The 21,067-nt window shown below is 40.9% G+C and overlaps 1 protein-coding gene across 1 annotated transcript in view; it reads right to left on the bottom strand.

Annotated features, from left to right (window-relative positions):
- Positions 1-5,119: 5,119 nt before the first annotated feature.
- The window catches only part of LOC146625369 (cadherin-10-like), a 51,433-nt gene continuing 35,485 nt past the window's right edge, over positions 5,120-21,067 (bottom strand). The window contains exons 6-11 of the mRNA XM_085362787.1: positions 18,581-18,834; positions 11,898-12,034; positions 11,200-11,321; positions 8,896-9,013; positions 8,538-8,789; positions 5,120-6,210 (exon numbers count right to left, since the gene is read on the bottom strand). Coding sequence (XP_085218913.1) covers positions 5,708-6,210; positions 8,538-8,789; positions 8,896-9,013; positions 11,200-11,321; positions 11,898-12,034; positions 18,581-18,834 — 1,386 coding nt within the window. The 3' untranslated portion in view covers positions 5,120-5,707. The remainder of the gene's footprint in view (positions 6,211-8,537; positions 8,790-8,895; positions 9,014-11,199; positions 11,322-11,897; positions 12,035-18,580; positions 18,835-21,067) is intronic.

Here is a 21,067-nt window from a genome sequence, read left to right on the forward strand (position 1 = left end):
TTCTGGTCCAAAAAGTGAGATTTTCTTATTTATTTTTTTTGTATTAATCGTAATCCCTCCTACTCTGATCTCTAAACCTCTAATACTCCCTCACTACAGTGTCACCATCTGTCTCACATCTGCCACTCATCCTCTAATAATCGAAATGTGATTCCCCCCCCCCCCCCCCCCTTCTACTCTCTTTTTAACCTCTCTCTAAATCCGATTGGCTGTCTAACAGATCTTAATTATAGATTGTCTAATTAACAATTTCCTCAGCTCAGTAGCCTCTGGATCCAGCTATTTAGCAAAAGCCGTCATATTAATAACTATCTGACGTCTAGAATCGGGTCTTTTATACTGAGATTTATTGTAGATAATAAATATGTACCTGTGAGGATGGTAGCTGTCTAGCTTACTAGCCTGTGGCTGCTGTCACATTTCAGATAAAAGTTACATTTTTCTTCATAACTAGAGGGAAGAAAGTGAAAGTGGTCCACTAGAGCTGCCACACAGCTGTCTGTCAAACAATGTTATTCTGAAAGAGAAAACCTCACAGCAGCTGATTTTAGAGAGATTTGAATGTTTTATGTAAATAGTAAGAACTTCTGCCAATAATTTATCTTACTGAGCATTTTTGGCTCATGGAAAACACAACTAAAAATTAATCATTTTCTCATTCTTAAAGGTTAAGGCTGTTCTGAATTTGTTCATATGCACAATTTGTGAATGAGGCCGGTTGTCATGGCTACACATTAACGACCAACAACTACAAATCTATTTTAAGTCAGACCGGGAGCACCGTACTTCACAACTCAAAGGCAACTGAGGTTTTATTGATAAAAGGAACAAATAGGTGCAAATAATACAAATGATATTTTTATTGTTTATTAAAACTCTCCAATACGCTTTTTCTTTCTGACCCTTGTTCTGCTGTAACAGGTGAATTTCCCCAGTGTGGGATTAATAACGTCTGCTGTATCTAAGACACAAGGCAAATAAGTTTTAAATGACAGAAATCAAATTATTGTAATAGCGTCGAGTAACGTAATTTAAAAAATGTTTATCGTGTATACTTTAAAATGTGTTTAGATGTCAGGTGTCTTCGGTGTTGATGATGATTGCACAGTACATATTATACATCACTCTGCTGCCTACAGCCACATTAAAGTGAATGTTAATTTTTTACACCTCAATGGTAAAAGGCTGATGGGATATTGTATTCACCCCGCCGGGCAGTCAGCGTTGACCCCCAACATTATGAAGACGATTGCACGATTTAAAATCGGTACCATAGGTGAATCTTCAAATCTCACAAGAGGGCAAGTTTTCAGAAGTTTCCCAAGTCTCTCTCATTTTGCAGTTAAATCACCATCCTGTAGTAACTTCAGCACTATTTGTGGAGGAGTTTCTTGTTCAGACTCATGAGTCGTCTGGTTAGACTCTGAAAGCAATTAATGTCAGTTTGTATGTAGACAACAACAGATTTGCAACAAATAGGAAAAGATTTGTGATTTTCACTGATTTGTCTGAGTTAATCTCTGTATTGTCACAAGCAGATTGCATGTAATTAATGACTTGAACCCATTTAATCGCAAACTGATAGCAGACTGACTTTCGTCTCATTGGTGTTTTATCGATTTCCCCATACACCAAAGTTGCTTTGAGGAGAACAGCTTACTGACAAGTGAAGTGACCTTGTTAAAGGCAACAAGATCGCGTGTATCTGTAGCATTAGTGTAATCGCTCTAGCTTTTTTCTTACTTGAGTGTATTACAGTTGTTCCTGCCTTCGCTATCGGGAGAAAGAGGACATCAGCATCACCATCTACAGTAGCTGCCTCGGGTTAAAAAAATGCCTCACGTTGCACCTTGAGACACACAAATCTGTGAAATATTCTGGAAGAAAACCTCATAAAGAGAAACGAGTGGTTGATTTTAAAGATATTTAATTGTGTCATATAAATATTCAGTACAAAATATCACGGTTTACAAAGCAGATTGATGGATGGCCAATGATGCAGGGCCCCTTACAAGTACCACGACCTCTCAAATTGTTTCTACATTGACAGAACTGCTCAATCACATTGTCACCAACATAATATAGCGTAGTAGAGTTGAGCCCCGAGAGCGACCATGTCTACACATCAACAACCACAGATCTATTTTATCTGGAGAAAGAGGACATCAGTGTCACCATCTAATTGCCTCAGCTTTAAGGGAAAAAAAAATGATGTGGCAGCATGGTTTGTTTGGATGTGTAATGTTTTCGACGACTTTAACTGAGCCCGGAGCCAACGCTTGTAGACAATTACACTCGCCGTAGGAAAACACAAGTACGGCTTCGTGATGGCGATATGCTGACATCCTGTATGAAGACAGAAAACTGTGACGACTGAAGGGGAAAAAATGGTTTTGGTGAGTGCTGCTGTCATGTTGACTTTCATTTGAGACCTCGCATTGCACCTTGAGGTGGAAAAGCAGTTTTCTTATAGTGAAGGGTCTTTAAACCCATTAAATGCTTATCATAGCAACATTACCACAGTCTGAAATGGCCACTTACACAACAGGAGCTCCAGCAACAAGCTAATAAACAAAACAAGGCAGCCAAGAAATAGAAAAGAGAACTCGTGTATATGATATAAAGAATTTTCCAACCACTGTGCAATCAGCTGGCTCGTGATAGAGGGGGAAAAAGTAGCACTATGGCAATTATGCCATTGTGTTTTGTTATTACTGTTTCAAATGTCTGATAAATGTCAGCCTCTTCACTGGTTGGCCTTTTGCTAAAGTGAGGGCAGAGCTTGTTTTAGCTGGCCTTTTTTTTTTTTCCTGTTGATATCATTGTGCCCTCCTGGTTTAGACATTTTTCTCTGTTTCACAGCTGTGTGTTTGTAGTTAGGCAGCTCTTAAAGTAATTTCCCAATTTTGCTGTGGTAGAGATCATTTTCACAAGTTTCCTCCTACTTTTGAAAAATTAAACCTTTGTGATCTTGCTGCAGGATAATGTTTTGACCTTCTCTCTGAGCCGAGGACACACCTCTGGGCTTAAGAACCTAATTCCACACCACTCAAAGGTCAGGTGCCCCTTGATAAGCATGTTTATGGAAAGGGCTGTTAGTCCCACAGGAAATCAGTTGGGTAAAGCCTGAACATTTGAACCAGCTTCATGTTCAGCACTACATACAGTACATGTAGTGAAGGGCAAAGGAAGAGACTAAAATAATGGAAGGGTTTTTTTAAAGGAAAATACTGGTGTTCTTTGCTTTTTGGCACATTTCTATTACTGTACTGCTATGTTACATTATTATACATTCTACAGTGCAGGACGGAGCCCTTCTCAGGACACAAAATCTTAGCTAAATAGTGTTTAAGGTAGGTAGTGTGACACATTTATCACTCTTTTGCAAAAGAGTGACCGCCCTATTTTTTTAAGGGCTCTGGACGTATATTTCCCATTCATCTTCTTCAATGATCTTTCATAAAATTAATACACGATAAAAAGTTTTAAGCCTTGAACCTAGCCAGTCAGCCAGTAAAGTGTACCATGAACATAAAAACATTTGATTTGGAGAAAAAAAGAATTATAATAAATAAAAATAGGGGGAAAGATCACTACAAAAATTATCAAATTTAATTGTTTTTGTTAATACAGTGTTGTATAATAACATTTTTGAATATATTGGTTGCTTGTGTTTTGTGTGTGTAGTAAAGTAAAGCCTACTTATCGATAAAGTGTTTTATCCTGACTGCCATCACCTCTTTACAATTGTTAGCAACACTTAACGGGAAAAAAGTTATTGTCTGGCTAAAATCAAAAGTGACATTTAAATAGTTACTAAAAGTCTCAGTAAAGAGTAGAGCTAGCAACTGTTTGTTAATAGAGCAAAAAATGCTATTAGCTAAACAGAATGGATGAACAGCTAGCTAAAATTATAAATACAGCAGTGCTGAATTTTTTTTGTTTGGTCTGTTAACAGTACAAAACAACTGATAGCACAACATAATAGCAATACAGAAAACAGTAGCTAGTTGAAACTATGGACAAAGCACAGTGGGCTTTTTTTGGTTGAAGTGTAGTTAGTAGCCATGTTGTCAGCTAGCACTATGAATTAACATAGTAGCAAGGTGAAAGACTGGAAAACCATCAAGTGTTAGCTAACGGTACAAAGAAAGTTGTTAGCTTAAAGGATAGTTGGCTGACATTAGGTATTAATATAATGCATTTTTCGCTTAAGTACAGTTAACAGTTAAATTATTAGCTAACAACAGTTAGCAAAAAGACAGAAGACTGGGGATATGTCAAATGAAAAAGGATGAAAACCACTGATTTAGCCTTTTATTTTTCCTTAGTGAGAAGAGAATGAAGTCTGTGGAAGCATTTTGCTGTTTTCTTTTTGTGTGTCTGTGTTTATTTTGCGGGGGTTTTTTTTTGCTCTTTTTCTTTAAATTTAAGGCAACTTTCTTGATTCGTTTCATGAGCTATGACGCTTTGCATGAAGATGTAAAGCTTCACATTAATGCAGACTTATTTCTTTAGGCTCCAGTCAATATGTCCCTATTGTTTTTGCTGCTTACATTGATTCAAGTGCTACCTTTCCTTTCACTCTCTCTTAAACAGATAAAATGAGCCATTTAAGGGAAGAAAATAAAATTGCATAATGAATTTTAATGGTAACTGTCCACAAGATGTTTAACCTAATCTAATTTAATGCTGTAATTTCAGGCTCGGTGGCATCCTCTCAGCATCTTCCAACTCTGTGTTTCTGAAGTGAAGTGAGCAAAAAGGTCCAACAAGACCAGTATTTTCCCCCTAACTGAGCCCGATACATGTTAGACTTGTGGATTTTCATTGCAGCATAGAAAATAACACTATTCTGTGCACTTCATATTTCACCCTGCACAGAGAAAAAAAAGACTGCTGACAACATTCAGCTCAATAAGGAAATATTTGGTATTTCAGCCCACCTCACAGCAAATGCTTTAAGCCGTGTGGTGATGAAAATCAAATACTGTAAAAATGATAAACCAGTGTGTTTGCAGGTGTTTGTAGTAGCAGTCCTTTACCACCGCTTTATATAACCATTAAAGAACAACCACCACTTTTCAACACCTGCCACAACTAACTCAAAATTTGAGGAACCATATTTTTCATTTTCTTGTGGCTCAAACTCAAACTGTGGCTAAGTGTTTATAGTGAGGCAGCCATTGCTGAAAGAGGGGATTGTTTGGAAGATAGAAATCCCTAGAAAAACAAAACAACTGTACAGCGTATTGTATCATATTACCGTACATACACAAGCTAAGATAGAACTCACAAAAATACATAGGCATATCTGTTGGTTTACAAAACTGCTTGTTGAAGTGTCCGTCACAGGCAGCTTTGGAGAAAAAAGAAACAAAAAAATATCAGTATAGATATATTTGGGCCTCATGTACACCCCATATACACACACAAAAACCAAAAAGTCTTGACACAAAGTCTGTTTTAACTGTGCCCTCGCAAAAACGCAACTAACACTGACTGGACACACAAAGCCTACGTCTGGTCACCGGAGGGGACAACTGAACGGTGATCGAAGGCGGTGAAAGAACACTCGGACAGACGGCGCTCGTTTCTCCGTCCTTTCGACATTTCACTCGCCACACGTGCACCAGAACCCTCCGGATGTTTTCAACATGTGTTTGGGATTTTTGTTTTTTCTCCTTGTCTGTGTGCCAGGTTCTCGTTAGGAATCCCTGTCGCTGTCGTCGCCCCCGTACAGGTCCGCTAGTTTCTTAAACCGGGGTCCCCACTCGCTCAGGTAGTTGTAGTCCTGGTCACTCTCAGTGGTCACTGACTCGAGCGAGCTGAGGGACTCCGCTACAGAGCCGTTCCCCTCGTAGGCGTAGGTGGCCAGGGAATCGTAAGGCGGCGCCGTCGGGTCGCTGTCGTTGTCCTGGAGCCTCTGGTTGATGAAGTCTCTCACGTCCCCGTTATTGTCCCGAGTTGGGGGCAGCACAGGCCGTCGGATCGGAGGGTAGAAGGCCTCGGGGACGATGTCTCTCCTCTGTTTGCTCTCCTCGATGGCCTCCGGGTTGCGCAGTGTGCCGATATCAAAGGCCTGGGTGTCCTCCTCTCCGCCCCCTTCGTCATTGTAGCTGACGACGTTGTCCCTGACATCCTCTTTGGAGATGATCAGAGGCTCCTTCTTCCTCTGCCTCCTCAGGGCAGCAAACAGCACCACGATCACTGTGTGGAGAACAAAAACAAAGAGAACAAATATGAGAGTTTGGTGACTTTTGCTGTTGTTTCTGTGCTCTCTCTCCTTGTTCTGAAGGCCAGTGACTGTCCTGGGGGAATTGTTGATGTTGTGTGAGTGTGCACTGATGTTCAGGGACTTTGTCTGACTTTGTAAAGCAGGCACTGCTACCACAAGGATGCATTATGCATCTCTCGCTCCTCAGGGCCGCTGCTGCTTAAGAACATAAAGGAACCCCCTTTAAGAACATAGCAGAATACATTACGCGCTAAAAATGCAACCTCTGTACCATTAAGAAACATTATGACATTCAAGGGATGGTGTGAGGGTTACTTTTATTCTTTAAGTATTCAATTGGTGTTAAACAACTCAGGGTTGTTTAAGCGTTATTTTTGAAAGAAGTTCAAATTTCAGCAAGTTGAGACAGTCTCCTTGTCATTTTTTATCATTAATTATGATATTTTTATATCTTTTATGTTTTCCTTGGATTTGTCTTACGTTCCTGGTGACATACGCTCTAACCATAAGGTCTTATAAAAGATAGCTACTGTGACAACCCCTATATTTTTGTGACGATCTTCTTTTGAAACTGCAAATGAGCGTTTTCACTATTGCTTTCTTGTTGTTTTAAAATTGGATATCATGAGCAAGGATCAGACTGTGAAGCTGCACCCTTATTGGCTAACAACTTGTGACAGACAAGCCCATACCCTGTAAAATCCTCCTTTTTGAAACATGGAATGACCAAAGTTTAAAAAATTTAGTCAATGTTGTATTCGTGCAACCTGAAATGAGTGACTAGCTCATAAACTCATCAGTGACGTGTTCACGGAGTTTGAGGCAGTGGGACAATTGTAATAGACTTCTCTAGGACTGGAAAGGTTTTTTGTTTTTTTTTTTGCAACCACAGGTAAAACTCGTTGGTGGCCATTTAAAAAGAATGCATGTTTAAAGCATGATGGCTTTGCTTTTTGGACCTGGAAGCTACATCCATCTTTTATACTGTGTATGACTATATCAGACTACAATAAAGTTCTAGCTGTGCACAAAAACAGCAAAGCAATGCAGCCAAGAACAGCAAGACCTTCAATATATCCTGTCTTTTTATTCTTGCTTTCACTATCTGCAGGCTTTCATCCGGGTCATCCAGAAAGTTACAAACAGGTCGAAACATCTTGGTCATAAAACTGTCCTTTATGTGTTGGAACTTCAATTCTTTGGATTAAAATTAACAGGAATTCTTTGCCTTCGCAAATAAAGACAGAGGCGATCTGCTAGATGTTGCAAGATGAAAGATACTCCAGGTTCCAATTCACAAAAATAGCCTCAAGGTAAACATTACAATATTAAAAAGAAAACCCCAAGAGTCGGACAATGAAAAGATTTTGGCAAAGGTGGGGAGGATGAACTCCCTTCAACAGGAAGTGACCAGGTTGTAGAACCAAGCTCTCAGAGGCCACAGCCATCTGTTGTACCATGACTTGTTTGGGCTATGGGGTAAGTACAAATATCCTGTTGTCTGAAACACTATGGCCCCAAGGTCTGCTGCTCCTACATCATCAGCTCTTTCTCAGACAACAGGCCCTTGAGGGTGGACAGTTTGGTAGTCGTGCATGAACAGCTACATTGTATTATCTGTACAAATCTAATGACAGCATCCACACACTTTTTATGCTGACGTGTCCTGACTCAGATGTTAATACTAACGCTGTTCACTGTGAAAACTGAAATGTATTTTTTCTTAAATGTATGTTTTCATGTTTTTCAAAGCACGCCGAAACCCCTAAGAAAGGATCCAAGTTTTTCTTTTTTTACTTTAAGTCATATTATTTTATGAAACTCAATATTAATGCCCAGTAAAAAATGAATTTCCAGTAAACCCGCGATATTGTATGAGAGGCATTAATACTATAGCTGAGGTTTTTATACTTACTGAGTTAAGATTGAGTTAAGACTGAGAAGTAAAGGTGCTTCAAGGTATGGCAGCAATAATTACTTGGCTTTTGAAACCTTCACCAGGCTGTAGTTTTAAATAAAAACGCTCCTATCTCACCATCCTAATGCAATGAAGAAAAGCATCCTGTTCAAGTCAGTCGAGATGCTGTAGATCTTCGCTGCTTCGCGGTTAAAATCAAATTAAGGTGACAGCTGCGGTCACTGGCAGAATTATCCGCCCACAGGAAGTGATGAATCAAATTAAGCAGTGAAATACGAAACCGACTGTTTAACACCTCCTATGGATTGCTTTGCTGGAGAAGCTCTGTAGTGAAAAGCCCCAAAAAGATTTATGCAAGAAAGAACGTAAGGCTGTACTCACTGAGCAGGATGATGACACAAAGCAAAATGGCCACCAGGGCGCCGGTGCTGAGCCCCGCCCTCGCTGTGAGCGCCTCTGCGTTGCACGCCTTCATGTTGCCCTTGCGGTCGCAGGTGCAGACTCTGATGGTCAGCGTGTTGGTGCTGCTTTGCATTGGGAACTCTCCATCAGAAATGACCACCGGCACATGGTGGACGCTCTTTTGCAGGGTGCTGTAGCTGTTTCTCCTTGTGAGGATTGACGCTGTGTTGTCTGATGAGGGAAAATCTGGTTATTTACTGTAAAACGTCAACCAATCAATGACACATACAGCACATTAACAACAGGTAATGAATGTAGGGCACACGCAGTGTCTTACTTTTGTTGTCATGGACAGAGAAGTTTGCCTTTCCAGCAGCTTCCTGAGCAAGATTGAAGAAGAACCGGTGTCCTCCGAGCGGGGCATCAGGATCTGTGGCGCCCACGGTTTGTATCACCTGAAGTGAGAAGCACACAGGTGAGTGACAGGGCAACCCAACCCCAGCCGTGAACATTTAACCACAGCTAAACTGCTGTTTGTGCGGGTGCTAGTGTTTTAGCTAGCTAATGGGTTAGCAGAGCTATGAAGAGGAAGTGGAAGCTGAGCAAGAACACAGCTGTTAAATTTCAAACAAAGAATAAAACAACCAACAAATCTAATTCATACATGCTTTTGTGATGCTGTCTCTCTAGCTGTAATGCGTCTAATTAAAGATAACTCCACTTCATGCTCGTTAGCATCTGGTAGTTGCATGTTAACATCGGCTGCTGTGATGAATAACCGAGCTGTTTATTAAGATTAAAGGGATGGTTTGTTCTCCTGGGAATTCGTAAAGACAAATAGTTAAGGGCGCGCAAACAAGGAATAAACCTCAAGAGGTTTTCAGATGGTAAACGTGTGCAAGGATATCATCAGCAAAGTGTCACATTGAATTAAGCTACCTAGCAGGATACAAAGTAGTTTAAAGCGGCCTCATCTGTATCTGATGCAACATGAAGGCACCAGGCTGATTCTGCATAAAGGATCATTTTGTTCCCCTTGAAACACAGTATGAGTTTAATATAGTGATGCTGTATTTACTTAATGGCACAGTTCACCTCAAATTCAAAAATAGGTGTTTATCCTCTGGCTTAGAGTGGCTTGTATTCAAGTAGATCATTTTACTGTAAATTGCTCAGTTTTGGAGAGATGAATTGTGAGGATCCCTGCCTTGTCCTATCCTAAGTAATAACTGGGTTCTTTCTAGTGAACGACACCTGAAAATATAATTACTATGCACAAGGAAGAGTGGCTCTACACTCATGAAGATATATATTTTTCTTAAGATAAGCTAAGTACAGAGAACTAAGGGGGCAAGCAGCAGCCAAGTGCTGATTAACAGGACCATGATCACAGGAAATCCACAACAGAACTGATGGAAAAAACAAAGCAAAGTAAAAACAAGAATCAAGTTGCTGCAATGACCCAAAACCCTGATTGCAATGCTGTGGCCAGACCTTTGGAGAGTTGTGCATAAATGAACACCTGCAAACCCCATAACAACTGTACGGGGGGGGGGTGACGGCTCCTTTGATTGGCAGGTGTCTCAACACAGTCAGCTGTAGCCAGACAGAAGCTTCTAGGCTTCTTCATATTCTTTCGGCTGCTCCCTTTAGGGGTTGTCAAGGCGACTCATCTACCTCCATCTCACTCTGTCCTTAGCATAGACAGCAGCACAGTTTCCCCGGGCACCCTGCTGGTCAACAGCACCGGTGGCAGTCGTCGTTAAGCCAGGTGTCGGCCAATCATGTGAAAATCTTATTGATGATCCACATTTGATTTGGCAAAGATTTTACACCAGATTCTCCTCCTGATGCAACCCTCGCCGTTTATCTGGGTTTAGGACTGGCACTAGGAGACGTGCTGCGACAAGAAATGTAACAGCCACATCACTCGTGCTTAAAAGAAACTATGAAGCACACAAAAAACCCCAAAACTGACATCCTCTGATTACACACATTACAAAATCAGTTGTTTTTTTCATATGCTGGCTCTAATTTGACATTGAGGAGCCCTGATGTAGAAGGACAAATCGCACAATACTCCAGGGCCAGAGGAAAAACATCTACATTATCACAGGCTAATGCTGTGAATAGACTTTTTATCTGTAAAGACTACAAAGAAGTCTTGCAAACTGCAGCTTGGACCACATTTTGTTAGTAAAACGGCGTTATTCGGACTTTACTAGTGATCCTAAAACTGAAGACTCACTATCCACATTTATCTCTGAGGTATCACAGACTTGGGTTTTTCAACCCAAGAAGAGCTGCAAATCCGAACCCAGCTGTGGGAGTCTTACATTAAAAGGTCTACAATGCAGCTCTGTCTTTTCAGAACCTCTAGACATCTCTTTTCACTGTGGATCTGTTCTCGACTTCTTTAATCTATTTTGAGGAAGAAAACTTCTCTTTATCAACCTGAGATGTGAAAGTCTGGTCCCCAGAAGCGGTCCCACTATCTAGTAGCTTAAAACACACGTGACAGATTTATAAATTCTCTCTGAGGCCCGCTAATTACATGCTGTGCTGGGAGCGGGTGCATAATCCTAAACTGGGAAGTCTAGATGAAACCATGACTACGGCTTTATGTTGGGTAATAACCAACCTGATTAGCCTTAGCGTTCTCACACACAAACGTCTCATAATTGGTGGCGAATGTTGGAGCGTTGTCGTTGACGTCCAGGACTCTGACGTATACAGGTACCCGGCTGATCTGTCGCGGGTTGGCTGGGAAACACAAAGGTGGACACAGTGAATTTACATGAGTAATTATTAAATTTCATTAACAGCAGCTCTGCTTTAGTTTCCAAGCAAACTCATTACAGTATTGTGCATATAAATAAATAATAGCTGGTTAAAAACATAAATCAGATGCTCCAAGTTTTGCTGATTTCTTTGTTTCCACAGTTATATTTATGCGCAGAATCTGCACAAAGTTCTAGTTTTCACTGACAAAATAAAGTAATAATAGGTAAAATAAGGTCTTTGGATGTGGAAATTATTAGGATCTTTTTTTTTTTAAGACAACTGGCAAAGATGAAGGGAAATAGCAGTTTGCGGCAGCATTGAATTAACAGCAGCAGATTAGAAAACAAAGACGCTTGCTGATTTTTAGATTTTAAATTAGTGGGAAAACAGATAAATGGGCACCCATGCTATTTTTAGAGAATGTAAACTATGGGCTGGGGAAACAAACAGCAGCTACCAGCCAATACTTGGGTCCCAAAAATCCAATTTGGCTGACAGAATTGGAGGAAGTACGTGAACCGAAATGTCTCTTTCTGGTCCGGCTGCTGCACTTACTGAACTCGGTGGCGATGACGGTGATGTTGTGCCAAGCGTTTTCCTCTCTGTCCAGCTCCCTGAGGATGAACACTGACCCGTTGCCTGCATGGATGTTGAACACTCTGTCCATGTCTGTGCGCCGATCAATAGTGTACCTGCACAAAACACACAGACAACGATTGGCGTGTAAACTTGTGCACTCATGCTGAGTGGAAATGTGTTGTTTTCCCAGGGCAACAGACACAGGGTACAGTCACATTGACAGAGCGTCTCAGGTGTGTCTTGGTCGAATTGACATTCTGTGTGGTGGACACAGTGAAGAAGAAAAGTCTACTTTGCTGAAAGGAACACAATTATCTTTATATATATATATATTTTTTTTATATGCACAAATAAGAAAAATATGAGTTAATTTGAATTTACAAAGCTTTTCTCTATTCATTTGTATGGTATCTGAAAAAAGCATCAAAAAGCAAGACTCGTACTGATTTAATTTTGGCTGCTCTCTGGATCACTTCCAGGACTGCATCTACTTTTAAAATCACTTCCTGAAAGACTTCACCATCTGCAAATTAGGCTAAATGTCCTCCACTGTATCAGGACAGTGAGTCTTTTACTTTAATTTTCTTTTTGTGGAAGAGGATAAAGTTGTAGTGATCCAAATCTGGGAAATGCCAAGTAAAGACTGTGTTGGTGAGGCCAAAGAAAATGGGCGCACACAGTAGCACAGCATAAGCTACATTTAGATTCTTCTTCTACAGACACACCGGGGCCAGAGTAGCATAGTTAGTCTGACCCTGGAGAACAAATCCGTGGCATAAAAACGAGGGACGGTCATGACTCTTGAATATTTTAATAGCACTTAAGTCATTAAAAAGAAAAAATACAGTATGTCTGTTTTTGCCATAAAATATACACCGCCCGGCTAAAAAAGATTCACCAGTTGGTCACGGTGTAAGTAATAGCTTTCCATTGAAGTCAGCTGAATGTACTGAATGCTATCAGATGTTTTATTTCTTTCCCGGTGGCACCGGGACATTCCGAGATGACAATGTCAGGAATCACTGGGTTCAAACTGTGAAAGAGCAGTGCAGTCATTTCCAGCACAATCTTTGGAATGTGCCACAGTACGCGGGGAGATCTTGGCCAAAAATTATTAGAAATCTGACTGGAAATAAATGTTGTGACATTGGATAAGCTTGCCAATGCCACGGTGAACGGTGCCATCATCAAAGCTAAAGGTGGTCCATGAAAATTTTAGAGTGTATTTTTATTTTTTTTACTTTTTTAAAGGGGAGGGGGGATGCTGTGTAGACGGCAAATCTCTGTTAGCGTGGATCACCCCGTGCGTGGGGCTGCACGGCGCTAGCTAATCGCGCTAACGCGTGGACGCCATGCAGCCCCACGCAAGGGGCGACCCACGCTAACTCGCTAACAGAGATTTGCAGCATTAATGCGGTTATGGAGTTGACATCATTTTACCGAGATTAACGCTGACAGCACCAATGTAAAATAAGCTACTTCCTGCAGAAAATGGTAGTGGGCAACTATCAGGTAATGGGGCCAGTAAAGTAAAGGAGTAGCAAGCAGCCATCCAAAAAGACTCATTCTCCTGGTGAGATGAACCATCTTTGTTGGATCAGTTTGGCACACGTTTGCTGACTCTGGTATCACAAACATGCACGTGCAAGAAGTCACAAAGGGAGTGACCTACAAATGGTAGTCGCACTAGGAGCAGCCCAGACGTGCACAAAAAGGAAACTTGAAGGCAAGGTGGCCCACGTTTACATCGGGTATGTTTTTATTGTTATTAGGCCTAGAGCTGTCTGACTACACCTTGAAACATCTGCTGCAACTAAAACACCACAGAGGAGCAAGCAGCGGGTGTAATTGAGCTGTATTCACAGAGAAATCAGTGGGAGACGTGGAGCCTGAGAAAAACCTGAGCACATACTGTAAAAGTAAACCCATCTGCTGGACCAGATACATCCAGCAGGAGTTTAATAAAATGATCTATTTTTGGTTATTTGGGGGGAACTGAACCTGTGACATATAATAATAAACTGTCTTGTCTGGCACTAGCAGTCTTGAATAGTCTGCCCTGTGTTGATACACACATTAGAGCCAACAGGTTATCCAGTTGTGTTGTTTTTCTCTGCCTCCCAGACTACTCTGTGATGCATCAGTGTGATTAATGGAGTAGCAGGCATCAGGAGGGCCGGCGTAAGAGGAAGGAGACCCCCGAGGGGAGACTATGAACCGCGGCTCTCAATGCATCGCCGCATCCCTCTCCTCCCTCCACCGATCTTCCCCCTCCCCATGGGTGTCACCCCTACCTCCTCAGCCCCTCCCTGCTGCTGCTGCTGCTGCTTCCTCCGCACAAACATTTTGGTGTCTTTATCTAAACACTCCCACCTATTTTTCTACCACCTCGCAGGCCCGACAGTAACTCTAACCTTGTTAGATGTGCGTCAGCTGTGGGCTTTACTAATTGCTTTTCTAATATTCCCAATAATTCAGCTGCCTGGGTCTAACCCTTCCCTTGATTAATGGCGCAGAGATAACGGCGCTCCTCGTCCTGACCGGACAACCAAAGTGCTGCTCTCAGCAGGCACACAGCTGGCTGGTTGGAAGGCCAGGCAGAAGGACGAGGAGGGTTACAGAAATGTTAGTGATCAGGGGGTTGGGACCTACATTATTGCTTCTTTCCTCCCTTCTGAAGAGACCAACCGACTTGACACAGTATTTTGAGAATGTTTTCTTCAACACGAGGTCAAAAAATCTGTATCAAAATGATCTTTGTTTCGAAATCATTTCAGTTGTTATATTTTGGAGAGGTTAGCTATCCTTAGTATCGAGCACCAGCTCGGCTACATGTCCATGCAAAGCAGTGCTAACGACACTATGAAAAATGGTAACTGAAATGCTGTTATATGGCACCTAAAAGACTAAAAAAATGACTCACTCTTTAACCATATTTAGCCCAGATGAACATCAGGGTTCACATTCACATTTAGATGTTCAAATAGCCACTTTTCACAGCACTCGATGGTCTTTGAGGGCTTCTCATCCAAGCTGGCCAATATAGACGGCTAATAAAAAAGTGTTCGAAAGCTCCACTATGGCAAATCTGAACCCCGGTTAAATGAAATGTTCTCTAATAACCTTGAATATTGTTCGTGCTTTAAAGGTCTGAACATCACTAAAGAGATCCCATCACAGTGGGATGGACAGCCACCAGCTACATACATACTGGCTCTACAGCAGTTCTTCAATAATAAAGCAGATTAGAAATGCTCCATATAAACACCCACATCAGATTAAACACAGAGGAGTGAAATAAACATTTTCATGAGCCCATCTCTATTATCTTTATTGCACGTCATCTATCTTAACATACACTCACTGGCCATTTTACTATTATACACCTTGTTAGTACTAAGTTGGATTGCCTTTTGCCTTCAGAGCTGCCTTAATTCTGAAAATATTCCTTAGGAATTTTGGTCATATTGACATGACAGCCTCATATCATGCTGCAGATTTCTCGGCTGGACATCCATGTTTTCCATCCGTTCCATTAGATCCCAAAGATGCTCTATTGGACTGGCTTGTTGAGCTTTGGTGACTGTTGAGCCCACTTGAGTACAGTGAACTCAACAATACTCAGGTAGGCTGCACTGTTTAAACAATGCTCAGCTGGTTCTAAGAGGTGCAAGAAAATATCTCCCACAAGCATGGATCCACACAATCATGTTGTTTACGCTAAATTCTGACCCTATAGAAATGTTGCAGTAGAAATCAAGACTCAAGAAATCAATATTAAAATTTCCTATGGCCCAATTTTAGTGAGCCCCTGCAAACTGTAGCCTCAGTTTCCTGTTCTTAGCAGTGTTGTCTTCTGCTGCTGCAGCACACCTGCTACCAGGTTCAATGTGTTTTGCATTCAGAAATGTTTTGCTATCTTTGGTTATAATGGTGATTATTTTCACTTTCCTATAAACTCAAAGCAGTTTGACCTGATCCTCTGACTTCTGGTATCAACAATCCATTTTCTCCCAGTGGACTGCTGCTCACTGGATATATTCTCTTTTTTGGACCATTCTCTAAACCCTAGAGATGCTCAAGTAGGAAAATCTCAGCAGATCAGCATTTTCTGACACATTCAGACCAGCCTGTCTGGCACCAACAACCATGCCACATTCAAAGTCACTTTCTTCTCCATTCTGGTGCTCAGCTTTAACTTCAGCAGGTCATCTTGACCATGTCTATATGCCTAAATGAGTTTCTGCCAGATGAGTAGTCAAGTATACCCCCCAAAAATGGCTGATGAGTGTATATGTAAGTACACTGCTCCAGAAATGTCAGCATCCAAGCAACTCTCCTTCTGTAGAGAATCTGGTTTTTAATAAAAGCTCTTAACACGGACAGTACAGCACTGAAAACACGATACCTCTCCACATTCACAGAGCCAGTGACACGCTTGCCAAAGAGGCATTCAGTGAGGGAAATGCATGACATGTTCATCACATCTTATTCGTATTTGTTCAGGCCAAAGTATTCCGTTTAAAAGCATGTAAGCTGCAGACTGCAGTAAATCAAATCTCATGTAAAGAGCTGACCTGAAATCTTCATTCAGAAGGAAAAATGTAGGATGAAACATGCATGTGTCTGCATGAGTCTATATACTGCACTTATGGCTTACTTAAGGACTTGCGTATGCATCCCTGCCACACACGTGCACGTGTCCGCAAGTCGCAGCGAGCTAATAAAGATAACCGTCTCAGTGACTTCCTCATGCCAGGCAGCCCCCGGGCTTCCCAACCCTCCTCCCTCCCCCTCCTCCCCCTCTGCACGGCTTTAAATGCCACAGGGTAGCTACCTCCTTGATGATGGGCGATAAAAGAGAATGATATCATATTTGACACCTGCAATAAAGTGGTGGAACTTCAACCTTGAGAGCCAACTCCCTTAGTACATCATAAAAATGAAAAAGTCTGAAGCGGAGTCGAGGCACAGCCTCACACCCCACTGCCATTATTCCCATTTAATACAACGCTCGCATAATTTTGTATCTCCATGAGCTAAGTTGTGTAAGCGAACTTTTGGCACTTTTCATTATTTCGCTGCATTTTGTATGTGTAGCAGAACAAAGTGTCTCCCTGCGCAGGCCTCATTATTTTAGCGCTGTTTATGTTAATGGTGAAGAAAACAAGAGCACAAAGATCCATTTACAACCTTCAGAACATTAAACAACATCTCGCATTAAAGATGAATAATTCACTTAATGGGAGCTCCAAATATTGACTCTGTATAGAAATCGGTTAGTGAGATATTATATGCTTAACTCAAGGTGCACACGGTGGTTTTTACTTGAGTTTTGTCTTGTTTTCTTATTGTGTGAAGCTGCTTAAAGAGCGAAAAGCTCAGCCTTGAGTTTAGACTATGCTATCAAAGCATGTGAGCCTCTGTAGTCAGATTTTTATAGTGGATTTTACACTGGATGTTGACAGTGACTGATGGTTTATAATGTAAGTGGGCGAGAACAGGTCAATATCACAGTAAATGTATGTTTATTCAAACCACAAACTGAAGCTGTGATCTAACCATTGGGGTATACAACTTTGTTAAATGAGTTGTGTTTATTGATTTTTCAAACAGTCTTAAAGATAATTGGGACCTGAAAATCCAATCTAAGGGCATAAGACTTCTTTTTTCTTGTTTTGCTAACATTTAGTCATTGTATATGAGATAAAACAGAATCCAAATTTTTACTTCTTTCAGCAGCAGTTATGCTCATTTAGAGCCCACGCATGCTGTAGTTTCAGTCTTTTGGATGCATTAACTTTGATTCATGTTTGCACAAACAGAAATTAAATTTTATGCACTTCATTTATTAACTTATTAATTTCACTTCAGGTTTATTTATACAACACCAAATCACAATAGTTCTCCTCAAGGTGCTTCACACTGTAAGGTAAAGACTCTACAGTATTCAGGCAAAAACCCCAAGAATCAGTTAAAGTGGGGAGGAAAAACTCCCTTGTAACAGGAAGAAACTTGGCTCAGGAAAAGCTTTTTGACACATTTTCAATCATTTAGCATTGCTAAAATAAAAGACTTTGATCACATCTCCTAAAATGACATACAAACCCATATAAAATATTAGAAACACATAATGTTTACACACATTTGGATATGACATCTGCTCGATCGAGAGCTAGGGAGAGCTGGGTGGCTTGCTGGTTATCCAAAAATTGTTTTTAACTTTTCCTTAATGTTCTTCTTGTTTATTAATTAAATTATTTAGATGGGTTAGTTATTGTACCTTTTGTTTAGTTGTATATTTTAAAGTATGTTTTGCCTTTACAATCTGTAATTAAATCATCTAAATGACTTGTAAAGCCAACACAATCCCCAAACCGAATCTTAAAAGCTAATTTTGTCAGTTCTCCAACTCCCAGTAGTTGTACTGTTAACTAAGACTGATGAGTGGTCCTCAACTTGCTCAGATGTTACTGAAACCTCCAGCAAAAGCAATTAAGTGGTGCTTGAATGAGCTATCATGCTCAGCCTTTTCATTGGCTTTTGAATAGAAATCAATAGCTGCCTTGAAGTGCGTTCGGAAAGATCACACAGCAGCAAATTTTGAAAAAGAGCTAAGCTGTGAAATAAAAAGAAGAGATGCAGCTTGGTTCATTTACCTGACGAGGCTGTTTTTGTCATCCGGATCAGACGCGCTGACGGAGCCGATGGCGGTGTTCTTGGGCGCGTCTTCTTTCACCTCCACTACGTAGCTGGCGCGCTCAAACACGGGCGGCTCATCCACGTCCTCAACGATGATCTTGATGGTGGCCTCGTCCCTAAAGGGGCCCTTCGAGTAGAAGCGGGGGTTGATGTGGACGTTTTCCACCTGGACACGCAGACTGTACTGCCGCTTCCTTTCATAGTCCAAAGGCTGCAAAACAGAGACAGAAGAGGCATGAAGAAGAAGAAGAAGAAGCACCAATTCCACTAATTACAGCTTAAAGTGCTAATATTTGCTTTACATTTGTGTGCATGAACAGGTCCTGTAATTTGTCACATTTTATTTTAGGTGCGACTGCCAGCTTAATGAATAAAAAACAGCTTTTCCAGAGTATCTAATGAGGGCATGTAAAGGGTCTTAGTGTCACATTCAAGGACACTAACAAGATTGTTGATGGACAAACACGGGCTGCTGCACACATCACAGCCGTGCTCTCGTGGACGTCTGCCTAAGCGCTGCTGCATAATATGACTGATGTGGCATTTCAGTGGAAAACAAACATGACAACAACACGGTCTGGCTAATGACAGGATTCATGTTTTAAGACTGGAAATCTGATTACAGCCTGCCTTATAACACAAACAAGAACAAAGTTTTTAAATTTTTTTTATTATCAACTTCTTACATTTGCTTTTCAGTTTGATTTCCTGATGCTCGGCACAGCGCGGCTCTATGAAACAATCAATCACAGCTGTGCACAGATCTTTGCTGGGTGACATCTGTTCATTTTGATGCTGTTTCTCAGATCAACATACCAGATTATCACAGTGATAGTGAATGGTAGGAATTTGGTGAAAAAGAATTAAAATGCAGAGAAACATCTACGTTTCTAATGTATAGGTTTAAGATTAGGGTTAGGGTTAGTTTTAATATAGTATCCTATAGTATGATCTTCTAGACTAATGTGGCAACATTAATGTTATTATGCTGTGTGAACTCTTTAAAAGCCATTTTACAAGTTTCAAAGACAGGGATGCTGGATATTCTTGAGAGACTTGGAAGTTTCCCTAAGAATTTGATTTTATTTATGGTCGTAGTGGTCGTACTTCACCCCTACATTCTTAAATTAAATACGACATACTATAAATAACAGACAAATAAATGACTGGGTCTCCAGTGGGAGGACAGATAGTCCAATTCCGCCTTCCTGAATACACATCCCGTCCTTGTTGGTTAGCTCAGTCACAATCTTAAAAGGACGTTCATTTCCTGTTACGAAAGATTTGCTCCTTCATAACAAGTGGGTTGATTTTTTCTTTAACTCATCCATGGCCATAGCATGGCTACACAGACTAACAGGTGTGTTGTCCTATGGTTCCACACATCCCAGGAATCTGTGCTTCAAGTTTGCTGATTGAAATCGTATTTTATTTACATGGCAATATCTACACAATATATGTGCCCGGGCACTGCACCTGTACAGTTTATGAAAGTGAATGCTGTTTGGTAACCAAGCTAGCTAGCATTAGGCTAGCATTCTATTTATCATCCATATAAGGTAACTTCCAACTCCAAAAACCAAAAGTCATACGAGCCAAAAGACCAATGTTAAAGATTCAAAACGAGTCCGAAAGCAGCGGGCGACTTTTATCCTTTATCCTGTTGTGACACATGAACCAGTTTTCCACCTGATTCAGGTTCTGATTTATGTGGTCTTCCAACTTAGAGTTGATCTCCAGTGCACAATAAGAACTAATGTCACAATCTTAAGTCCCAGAGAGCAGGGATAGACTTTGATCAACCACAAGCAAAGAGACTTCCTAGAGAAACTGGCTCCTGCCAGCTGACCAGGCTGCCTCAGCCGAGCCTTCACGCAATGTGAAACCAGGGTGAGCTGGTTATCAGTGACTTAGCTGTCTATATAACGGCTCAGTCACACTAGAGTAAAAATCAGACAGCAACCTCCTTACAAGTAGGAGAAAAAATCAATGGCTGTTATTACACTGAACTTTTTTTGCTGTTGGAGTACTTATTGCGACTAGCTGGGGGTGTTGCATGCTTAACTTCTGTGCAACCACTTTTGATTTTGAGACCTGTCTCCAAACAACTGTGGTGCGTCTTGTCGATTGGTGAAGCTTTGCAAATGGTTGCTGTTTAATTGACAAATGCAGACAGATTGACAACACCTGGCGATCCATCTATAGTAAGTCAGTCTACACTGATGAGCGCAACTCGTAGTAGAGTCATACTGAATTGGTAATATTCTGGTTGTAATACAATCTTAAAGCAAGTTGCTAAGTGTCTATGTTATTTTGCATCCTGCAGAAACTACATTGTTCTTTGTGGAGGAATTTCTGTTTCAAATCTGGCTCGAACAGTAAGCAGTTAATGTTTCTAATGTACATTTTTTGTGTGTAGACAACAACAGATTTGCGATTTATCA

Source organism: Diplotaxodon limnothrissa, linkage group LG9, assembly GCF_057381915.1.
Source record: "Diplotaxodon limnothrissa isolate DT_005_m linkage group LG9, D_limnothrissa_male_GT1.1, whole genome shotgun sequence".
NCBI lineage: Eukaryota > Metazoa > Chordata > Actinopteri > Cichliformes > Cichlidae > Diplotaxodon > Diplotaxodon limnothrissa.